Raw genomic sequence first — 12,410 nt, 5'->3', positions numbered from 1 at the left:
TTCCCTTCCATTCTACCTCAAGCCTCCATTTCTATTCACTCCCCTTGAAAATGGCCAACTTAATCTCCTTGTTTTTGCTGTCGTTGAGTATGATATCACTTATCTACAACGTGAACCTTCTAGCACATGGGAGTACCAAGGTAGAATCAACCAAGTTCTATGATTTCAAGGTATAACTTAAGTGCACATTATGACACATTATTGTACTTTCCAGTGGAATGAAGTTTCTCCAATGCCTTTTTCTCTATTTATTTATGCTCTTAATGGTTACTTCATAGGTTCAAACAAAAAGAGTTACCAAAATTTGCAGCTCCAAAGACATTGTCACAATTAATGGTATGTTTCCAGGACCAGTTGTTTACGCCCAAGAGGATGATAGAATCATAGTAAAAGTGACCAATATGACACCTTTCAATGTTACAATTCACTGGTAATCCCAATGACAACCTCGTACATAAATAGTTCACCCTGTTAACAATATTATTATAGCTAACAAACTTGAATTTTACATTTCAGGCATGGTGTCCGGCAAAGGCTATCATGCTGGTATGATGGGCCATCCTTGATTACACAATGTCCAATTCAAGCAGGCCAGAGTTTCACCTATAATTTTACAGTTGTGCAGCAGAAGGGCACCTTCTTCTGGCATGCTCATGTTTCTTGGTTAAGAGGAACGGTTTATGGTGCCATGATTGTTTATCCAAAGACAGGGGTACCTTACCCATTTAAATTTCCCTTTCAAGAGCACATAATTATATTAGGTAACTTGGTACCTCCCTTTGGTTTTGAATTTAGAGTATTACTTAGTAATAAGTTCTCCATATAATGCTATTGTTTGTGGGTTGTTTTGAATTATGGCAGGGGAGTATTGGCTGCAGGATCTCCAACAACTTGAGAATGCCACAATAGCAAGTGGAGGACCTCCTCCTATAACAGATGCATATACCATTAACGGTCATCCAGGACCCAACTACAACTGCTCCACTAATGGTATTTGAGATAACAAAAGATAACTAACAAAGTAAATTGTGATAATGGTGATTCACATTCTACTGGTAGGATCCTTATTTGTAAAAAAACAAAAGTTTCAATTAGACTAAGCAAATATGATGGTCATCTTTCACTAACACTCGTTGGCATCATGGCAATATACACGAGGTTACATAGCATTGGTCTCCTAAACCAGTCCATCACAAATCAATACTATTGTAATTTGAATTTTCTGCATTCCCTTTCTTATATACGTTTCTCTCCCATCATTTCAGATGTCTACCAAATTGATGTGATTCCGGGGAAGACTTATTTGTTAAGACTGATTAATGCGGGTTTGAACACTGAGAACTTCTTTGCCATTGCTAATCACAATTTAACAATCGTGGAAGCTGATGCTGAATACACAAAGCCATTCACCACAAACACAGTGATGATTGGACCAGGTCAAACACTGAATGTCCTTGTCTCTGCTAATCAACCAGTAGGAAAATACTCCATGGGTGTAGCACCTTACGAGTCAGGAAGGATGATCATATATCAAAATGTCTCGGCTATAGCCTACTTCAACTATATAGGCACTCCAGCTGATAGCTTATCTTTACCAGCTAAGTTGCCTAAACTAGATGATGAACTAGCTGTTAAGACAGTCATGGACGGATTAAGGAGCCTAAATCGAGTCAATGTTTTCAAAGAAATTGACAAAAATCTATTCGTTACCATTGGATTGAATGTTCAAAAGTGTCATTCAAAGAAACCAAAGCAAAACTGCCAATTCATGCACAATGGGGTGATGGCAGCCTCAATGAACAATATAAGTTTTGTTGATCCCAATATTTCAATCCTGGAAGCATATTATAAGAAAATAAAAGAAATATATACTGAAGATTTCCCAGACACCCCCCCGAAGTTCTATGACTTTGTTAATGGTGCCCCAAATAACATTCCATATGACACACAGTCATTGAATGGTACTAGAACAAAGGTCCTTAAATATGGTAGTAGGGTGCAAGTCATTCTGCAGGACACAAGGATAGTCACCACCGAAAACCACCCAATGCACTTCCATGGCTATAGCTTTTATGTGGTAGGGTATGGCACAGGCAACTATAACCCACTAGCTGCACAATTCAATTTAGTGGATCCTCCATACATGAACACAATTGGAGTTCCATCGGGTGGATGGGCAGCAATTCGCTTTGTTGCGGATAATCCAGGTACAGACCCCAGTGCTGTATTTAATTTCTCTATTGTTTTATTGAAACAGCAAGGAATTATTGTATTTAATTACTATCAACATGAAACTTTTTTGCAGGGGTGTGGTATATGCACTGCCACCTTGATATACATAAGTCATGGGGACTAGGAATGGTATTTATAGTGAATAATGGAAAAGGAGAGCTGGAATCCTTACCACATCCTCCACCAGACCTGCCACAATGTTAAGATTTATAGTGAATAAATGTCATGTTTATATTTTGTTGATTAATGTAATAGTTAAAATACATAAAAATATAATAAATGAAGTGAGTGATTAATATATTGAAGTTAAAGTTAAATCGAGTAGTATTTGAATTTAATTTTTGATGAAAATAACTTTTAGTTAAACTTTTTTAAATTAATAAATAATATGAATAGTGCAATGGTTAAAATAAATAGTATAAAGAGAAAGAAAAAAAGAAGAAAATACTATTGAAAAAATAATAAAAATTAATAGAAGGTAAAAAAGGAAATAAAATATATTCAACAATTTTTTTTCTTTCTTTAATTAAACCTAGATTTCTGATTCTTACCATTTGTGATGACGGGTATCAAACCCAAAACAAAGTTCGTTTTTTTTTCAATTATTAAAAGAATTTTTATTAACAAAAAAGAAACTTTACTATAGTTTTTGACTAAAGTGGAACATAAATTAAAATATGCACATAATCATTTTTTAAATAGAAATAGATAATTACACGTCAAATCAGACTTTTATTTTATTTTACATTTGTTATTTTGTATTAACTAAAAAAAAAAAGAAAAAGGCAACACTTAAATATATTTTTAAGGACTGATTCCTACAATCTTGTTAACGAAAAAGCTAATAAATTAGCCCAAACATGGAGGGGCCCCCGTTAAGTTTGGAAATCAGGAAAACACTACAATGACAATTGCTTCCTGTACATAATTCAAGGATGTTAGCCTGAGAAGTTTTGGAATTTTCTTTTGATAAATCTCTAATGTTGTGTTTTGCTTCTAGAGGCTTGATGTGCAGTTTGGTCAACCTCCCTTCATTTTGTTTTGAGTTCTTTGCATTAGCACAAGCCATGTATGTAGATAATACCATTCTTGAATGATTCTAACTACATTTATGAGCAATCTTCACTAAACAAAACTTCGTTTTCTGCTTTTGGAACATCTGTCACTACTTCTGCCACTCTTAATGTTTAGGTTACAACTTCGAATGCAAGTTATGCATGATGACATACAACTTCTAATGTTGCTACACTTTGATCTTCTAAAAGCTTGTATTGGAGACTATATGTTTCTCTCGAAGTATTTTCATAAGCTATTCAGAAAAACATTAATTTGTTCTATCATAATGATTTGTAAATTAAAAACAGTTTATTACATTTATAAGTATTCATACTTTTTTAAAATACATTTTTCTATTATAATTTAAATTTCTATTATATATGTTAGATTGATTTTATATGTTATATTATAATAATATGGTGTTTATGATTTAAAAATTTATTATATTTTTATTCAATTTTTTATTATTATATTTCTGTATATGTATCGACTCGTATTTGTATTTTACATTATGATTTTTTGCATGTTTTAGATCAAACTTAATTTATTTTAATGTTTCCTTAAATAATTTTTTGGATCCATTCCAGCACACCAACAATAATACTGTCATGAAAGACACATTTAATTAATACTTGACACGGTTCTGTTGCAAATCGTCATTCAAATTTCAAATGGTCCAAAATCGCATGCATATTTAGAAAATCATCCAGCTTAAACTATTTTATATACTTTAACCGCACATGGACGTGGACTCATTTAGCATGAATCATTGTCACATTGTTCGTTATTTTTTCTATAATGAAGAAATTAAGTTATGTTTTTTGGGCAGTAAAAAGAAAAGTTATCTTTTTTGGATTACCATATCTTTTTGGACAAAAAGTAGTTATTAATTGGTAAAATCAACTATATTCCATATAAAAAAATCAGGTTATTTTATACACACATTCTGTTAGTATTTATCAGTTCAAATCACTTTTTTCTCTAGGAAAATGTTAAAATCAATTCTATTAAAATTAATTATACTAAACTATATATAAATTAAACGGTTACTAATTAAATCCTTTTAGATGTCTGAAAAACAGTTTATTTCATCATAGCCGTTTATTTTGGATTAATAAAAGAATGAAATGAAATAAAATAATATTAGGTGGATGCCATAATTATGTTATTTAAAATTAATAAGATGAAATATTGAACCAAAATCATATATGTAAACTAGCTATTCTAATTAATCTCATTTGATGTCTTTTTTTTTCTCTCTAATTTAAGAATACGGGATAAAATAATTGTTGTATGATATTTCATTGTAATAGAATTCAAAAGATAAATCGATAATTTATTTCATTTTATTTTACTTTTTTTATTATATATTATTAATCATTATATATTTAAATATAACCTCCGGCTGACACTTAGGGCGCCTTTGTAGAAGTGTTTAGTTACAACTTATTTATCTAAATTATTTAAATATCCAACCAACTTTTTTTTTCTGACATATACCGACTCTAGCAGGATTAAACTTTGTTGCATTATACATCAATTTGTTTAATTTTTTCAAATGAAAAATGTTTGGCCATGTGCATGATGAGATTGGTATTAATCTGGTCGTCTATGACTTTTTTTAAAAAATTTAGGTTTTTGTCCTATGTATGTTGGATTCTTTTTTCTTTCTTTCTTAAAATAAAGTATATACCACGTGCTGTGGGTCATTAACAACAAACAATCCCAAATTAGTTAAGATGACCACCACCAACCAATTTTGTCTTACATAGGGTTTGTGGACTTAATAATTAACGGCATGGTTGAAATGTTGAAAACAGAATTTCATTTTTAAATATTAAAAAAAATTACTAACAATATTTGGAACATATATAGTTCCATATGCCGAACAACAAACATCAAGGTGTCAAACCTTTCCATTAATGTGAGCATTTGGGAAAGATCACTCTATTATAACTAAATTAATTTTTATTTGTTGAGCGACAATCCTTCTATTCGATACCGTCGAATCACAAAGATCAATTTTTGTCGCTGCTCAATGGATGAGTCTTACAATCAAGCTCCTTTCTGCCTTTGCACTAAGGGCTAATCTCCGTTTGACTTGAGGAAACCTTTACACGTTTTTGTTATCTTTTGGGAGGCCTATGCCCCATAAAAACTATCTACCTGAGATTGTCCCTCGACCGATAGGTCCTGACACAAGGTTAATTAAAATTTTAACTCTTCCAAAATGGTATCTCACTGGTGATTTTACACCCCTAGAAGAAGGCCTTCTTTTCCTCCACCTAAGTTGCACAGTTCAAAGCTAATTCCAGGAAACAGTGAAGCTTCATAGGGTCTTTATGTCTAGGTGCAGGTGGTTTGCATCTTCTTCACAAACATGTCTATTTTACCAAGTCTCTCTCCGAGATAGTGCCCAGGCCATTATGTTTTTTGTACCAGTTTGAACTTACTTGACAAGAAATTGTGCTACCTTAGGACCGTTATAGTTACAATCGTTGTTCACCGAGGATTCGGTTGTCAGTTTCTTGTCATTAGGTCACCAACTTCCTTAACCTTCTAACACTAGGCAAGCATCAACCCCTTACATGACCTTTCGACACTCTCCTTGTATTCTCTCTATGATTGACTCAACTTTGTTAAAAAAATATTAATTTTGATGATTTTTACTTCTCGTTTAGTGTTTCTCTCATGATTTATTAGTGAGATATGTCAAAATAAATATTTTTCAACACTTAGTCAATCAAAGAGAGAGAGTCATAGAGAGTATCACTAATATCTCTTATGACAAAATTTAGGCTAAATTATTCACATTATTCCTTAAATTTATTTTACCTTGCAATTTTATCATTTATTTATTAAAAATTGTAAAATAGTTCATTGAGACAAGTTGATCTTAACATGTTGATCTTTAAAAAAATGATCATTTTTAACTTTGAGATAAGTTTTTTATTCCTTTTTTAATTGATTTAAGATGTGAAATTTATCTCATTAGATTCACCTACATAAAATTATATAATTTAATTGATGTTTGAATAAAAAAAGGAACATAAATAAGATGAAAATCGTGTAAAAAGAGAGTTTTACCAGCAATATTCTAGTTGATATTAAAAGGCTTTTCACATGATTACTTGCTCATGAGACAAATTTACAAACATTACATAAGGGGTTGACAACTTAAACTTTAAAACAACATTTATTTTTATCAATTTTCTTTGCATCATTAGTCACTGAGTCATTGTTTTAGCTAGGGTTTATTCAGATTAACTTCTCCATATTTACTTGTAGGAGGAGAAAATAAAAAAATGAAATAAGTTTCTTTGTAAGTTAAAATTTTGCTTATCTCAATTTAAAAATATCTTTTAGAAAAGTTAATATAATTTTTTATAAATTAATTTATGCATAATCAAATTTTATCTTATAGAAATCTTATTTATTATTATTTTTTTACTGATTTTTATTTATTTTTTCTTTAAAAAATGGCTATAGAGAAAATTTTCCAAACTAACATATAGTCCATCATTTCAGCTTTTTTTGCTATGTCTTGAGTGAACATATATTTTGCATTTACGGAAAGAGACTTATAAAAATATCTAAATCAAAAGCAAACATTTATGTTATAATTTAACTTTTAAGTGTACGTGTTACTAATCCGTTTTGATAATTGAAAAGAAAAAAAAAAAAAACAACTATGTAAGATTCAAAGTCACAAGCAAATTTCAAGGCTATACACGTGAGTGTTTCATAAGTCAATATTTTCGGATAGAGGGATTTTATACTACACATGAAATAAAGTAATTAAATGTATACTACTTTCTCTTTGATTCTTATATTTGTCGTTTTTTAAGAAAAAAATAGTTTTACGTAGAAGTTGTTTTTGTTTTTTAAGTTTGGTATATATCAATTAATATAATTTTCAACTTAGTAGGTGTATTTAAAGAGTTTATTTATGATTTATTTACATTTATCTTATGACATAATTACATATATAAATATTTGGGAGGGTTTATAATATGTTTATAAATTGTTTTAGATTTATAAATTGTCTTATACAATCATCGTTGTATATGTCTTGTATAGTAGTATTAGTCATATAGTCATAATGTAAATAAGGACTCTACATACCACTTAGTATTTGAATACACAATCAATTTACAAAGTGGGGCTTAAAAAAGAAAGCTACTTTGACGATAGTGTATAATAAAATATATAACTTAATTCAAATAATGTAGTCTACCATTAATTTTAATTTGACTAGACTTAAAGTAGAAAGCTAGTTAATTTGATCATAGTGCGTGTGATAAAACTCAATACGTAAAATATGTAGCCGACTATTAATTTTAATTTGTCCATGTGTGCATAATAGTATACCGTAAAACATATGCTTAATTTATTGTACCAGAAGTTCAAGAATATATTTTCATGTAGTGATGTAATTGTTCTATATTATTGGAATGTATAGCACACTCAATCGTCATGTTCAATTTTTTTTTGTACAATTTGTAAATATAATTTTTAAACATGACTTACACCTGCTAAAGGTATATAGTATACACTAAAGTGGTAACATGCTTCATGAATTGTTATATTATTGGTAATTATTTGTTTTATAATCATATTATGCTTATCAGGAAACTATATATTATTACAAAAACAGAATGATTTTTTTTTCTTTCAAAAATACTAGTAACAAAATTGTGTGAGCATTCCATCCCAAATATTTAAAACTTGGGACGAAATATTTTTATTTTATTTTATTTGGTTGCAAATTTATGACGAAATTTTTTCCATAATTTTGCATTTTTTTTGTCAAATAATGTGAATCAGAAATAAATTTTATAATCGTTTCCACAAATTTTGTCCCCAATTTTTCTAAAAAAATAAAACAAATTAAGTTTCTTTCATTCCACTATTTGTTCCTAATTGCGATAGAGTTAATTTAATACTTGGTTAATGTCTATAAACAACTCGACGTAGACTTGATCCAATCGCTTTTACTCATTCCAATTTCAACAACAAGAACAAAAAAGCTTTTACTCATTCCAATTAATACAATTTCAAATTCTCTCAAATCATTTTCTGGTGGTCTTAGCCATTTTGGCATTTTTTGGCGAATATATAGAACAAGATTCTGGGGTTATTAGTGTTCATTTTCATTTGTTCACTGACTAGTCAACATAGGAGGTTACACTTTTGGCCGAAATCCATATTCAAAGACAAGTTTATTTATCCTTTCGATTCTTAATTAATATAGAATATATGTCTAATGATTAAGTCAAAGATAAGTTTATACATTTTGTTGTTTTGGTTAAATTAACTTGTAGGTTCTTGTAGTTTCACTTACAACAAAGTTCTTAATTATTAATTTTAAAAGAGTTTTTCTATCCTCTGTAACTTTGCACAGGTTAGGATTATTAAATATCCATTTGCACATGTATAGAGGCATTAAATATTCACTTTCAATTAATCTTTATTAATTAGTTAATTGTGATTCTTTGGGAAAAATAATTTTCTCTCTCTTATTTATTTTATAAAATCACCTTAATGTATTCTCTCTCTTTTTACCAAAAATAATAATTGTGATTTTTGTTTGTATATAATTAGAAATTGTATCTGCATATTAAGTTGCAATTAACATGTTTCTAGTTCCTTTTATGATTGAAACAAAAGCAAAAGCAAAAGCAAAATATATAATAATAGTTTCTAACTGTTTTAGAGAATAAATTCATAAAATATATATATATATATATATATATATATATATATATAAACATAAATCATTTTTTTTAAAGAATCAGGATTAAATGATTAATACTCATAAAATATTTGTTTCATAAAACGCAGAAGGAACAAATGATTAAAAACACAAAACGTAACAAAAAGAAAATTGCGGTGAACATCATGAATTTTACTTGCATGAACAGAATCATTAATTATTTTTTTAAAAAAATTGTTATTTATTTATTTTATGAATTTACACTCTAAAATAATTAGAAATTATATTATTAATTATTATTTTGGTGGGAAGAGATAGAATAAATTAAAGTGATTTCACAAAATAAATAAGAGAGAGAAAATTATTTCTCTCACATAATCACAATTAATTAATTAACGAAGAATTGATTGAAAGTGAATATTTAATGTCCCTAAACACGAGCATAGTGGATATTTTATGACCCTAAACATGTGCAAAGTTGTACAGGATAGAAAAATCCATTTTAAAAGTATTACTAATAAATATTTGCAAAATAATAGCATTAAATCTATATTACCAATAATTAACATAATGTTTTCTTCATCTCATTATAATTTTTGTGTAAAAGAAAAAATTATTTCAAAATAATAATTATTTATTTTTTAATATGATATTAATTATTTTCTCTACTTATATCTCTTATAATATTAATAATAAATAACAAAATCTATAAATGAATTAATCATAATATAAAATTAACTTTATAAAATTATTATTTTCTTTTATTTGTATAAAACAACCTTGGATATCTTGGGACTGATTAATATTTATTATGTAACAATCTTTAAGTACCCTCTTTGCAGTTTTGGTGCGTTTTTCTAAATTCCTTTATAAATCCCCATGCAGCAGCAGCAGCAGCACGTGTATCAGCAAGATTGACGATTCCAAAGATCAGGGAAGACAAAGATTAAATAATAATTTAATTTAATTGAAAAAGGAATTTGGATTTAGGTTCTTGATATTCAAAAATTATTAACTCAAAGGCATTGGAATTCATATTTTGCCAGAGCACCTTTTAGCTGCTATGGCAGTGTCGGTCCCAAAAATCCAACAATAAATGTAAAACCGTTCACGATGATCAGCTTAAAGTTATTAGACGGTAAAAAAAAATTAATTTATTAATTTATAAATATTTGATCAAATTAATTTTTAAAATAATTAAAAAGTATAAATTATAAAAAATACAAAATTAATAAAATTATAATTTATTTAAAAAAATAATAAAAAATTAATAAATATGTTCAGAATAAAAAAATATAAAAGTTAAAAGTTATAACTACTTGAAATATTTTTTTTAAATATTAGAAACTATTAAAAAGTTATTAAAAAATTTTATCTTTCCAAACAATCTTTTCCGTTAATAAAAAATACTAAAATATAATTAAATGTTTTCGCAAATACAACCTAACTCACTTAAATTGTCATTATCAATGCCTAACAAAGATTTAATTGTCATTATCAATGCCTAACAAAGATTTAATCACATTAGTTTTTAAGTATTTAATTAAAAAATTTAAATTACATTGACTTAATTAAAATTTCAGGAATTTAAAAATTAATTTAACATTAACAAAGTCATTTTCAGCTCAAGTTATGCAATTAGTATTATAAATATTTTAAATTTTTTTCCGACAAGTAATCTCAAACCAATTTTTTTTTTAACTGAAATTTTAGTTTTACAATTTTAAATGTATAGCTCCTACGGCAACTTAACGTTATTATTAATTCTTATATTATAATTTATAAATTTGAGTTTTCATTTTTAAATATAAGCATATTTTACTATATTGTTTTTTTCTTCTGGTGGTAATGCATGGTTTTGCCCCTTTTTAGTATATATATATTTAAATTAAAACTGATAATTATTTTTTAAAATTTTCTTTTATGTTGAGATTTTTCATCGGTTAATCTCAACTTTAATTACTTTATTTATTTTCTCTCAAATGTTGCTTATACGTCAATTAATATCTTTATATATCTTTCGAGTCAAGTTTGCAGGCCTTCGTTTGAATAAAAAGATTCCTCTGAATAATTCTTAATAGACAACAGAACCAAATGTTTGATTGAAACCAAAATGTTTCAGAAGTGATTTTTTCATATAAAAAAACAATGTTAGTATGATGTAGTGGCATCATTTTTTTTTCTTTTTTGCCGAGAGAAAATTAAAGCCCACTCAATGTTAGTATATGATGTAGTGGCATCACATATGTTTCAACATGAATGGATCTTAGTGGTGAAGTGTTTAAAAATATTAGTATAATTTAACTTTTCCACGTAATATGATAGTAATTAGCACTAAAAAACAACTAGTGCCGAACTAGGTATAATTACTTCGTACGCAACTAATAAACTTTCACTTCCTGTAGCTGATATTTCAGATGGACTTTTAATAGACGCCAGTTTCAAGCATTATGCCTGAATATAGTTTATTGTCAACAAAATAATACTAATTTAAATTATAAAAAAATTACAGATTTTTTTAATTAAAATGCACTATATCATTCAATTATAAATTAACACATATTACAAGTTTATTAAATTTTATAATAACTATTTCAAAATTCATCTTAAAAATAATTTCTATTTTATTGATAGTATAATTTTTTTTTTGCAATAATACTATCAAACTTCTGAAATAAATCATTTTTAAAATAAACCATAAATTATCAAATATCAACTACTCCTTGGATTTGTGCAATCATGAAGGAAAAAAAATGTAAGCAAGTGTGTGTCTATATGAATATTAAATATATATACTCCTGTCTTAAAAAAATAGAAAGCACGTGAGAAGCAAGCTTCAAACATTTCTGTTGAATAAAAGTTTATTCATTTTCCTAGAAAGTTATAAATGATGAGACTCTGTTCACATGCTTGGTGGATTTTCCCCAATTTTCTTCTTAACAGTCATTCTGGGCGGAACAACGATTGGTATAGTAAGCGTACATTATCACACATCACAAATAATAATAATAAAAAGTTATAATTCATTAACAATTTGACATCAAATTAACTTTTATTCTAAAATGTTAGTACAATTATTATAATTTTATATTAATAACATAATATAACAGTAAAACACATAATAAATACAAACAGTGTTATTGATGTAAAATGCTAGTTTATATCATTATACATCTTAGCTAATATAAAGTAATCCTAAGGACGGATTTATTAAGTCCGTGAATGTCAATTGTTTTAGCAGTGCATCTTAGACAAGTGACAGAATAATTAAATGTACAAAAACCAAGATGAGATGAGATATGGTCAGAGGATCTGAATTATACAAATATAAAGTAACATAAGCGGTTGATGAATATCCTCAATATTATTCTCTCACTCCAATTATTTATTTTTTAGGTAAGAAAGA

General features: G+C 27.6%; 1 protein-coding gene across 1 annotated transcript; it reads left to right on the top strand.

The window, feature by feature from the left end:
* Nucleotides 1–2,541, top strand: LOC100803876 (laccase-6). Its single transcript, XM_003528737.5, has 6 exons — nucleotides 1–170; nucleotides 279–430; nucleotides 517–761; nucleotides 862–990; nucleotides 1,266–2,207; nucleotides 2,306–2,541. The coding sequence occupies exons 1-6, from the start codon at nucleotides 51–53 to the stop codon at nucleotides 2,434–2,436; spliced, it is 1,719 nt and encodes a 572-aa protein (XP_003528785.1). The 5' UTR covers nucleotides 1–50; the 3' UTR covers nucleotides 2,437–2,541.
* Nucleotides 2,542–12,410: the final 9,869 nt, after the last annotated feature.

This window comes from Glycine max, chromosome 7, assembly GCF_000004515.6.
Source record: "Glycine max cultivar Williams 82 chromosome 7, Glycine_max_v4.0, whole genome shotgun sequence".
In the NCBI taxonomy this organism is placed as follows: Eukaryota; Viridiplantae; Streptophyta; class Magnoliopsida; order Fabales; family Fabaceae; genus Glycine; species Glycine max.
The sequence above is the reverse complement of the archived record's forward strand: the minus strand, read 5'-3'. Positions and strand labels throughout refer to the sequence as shown.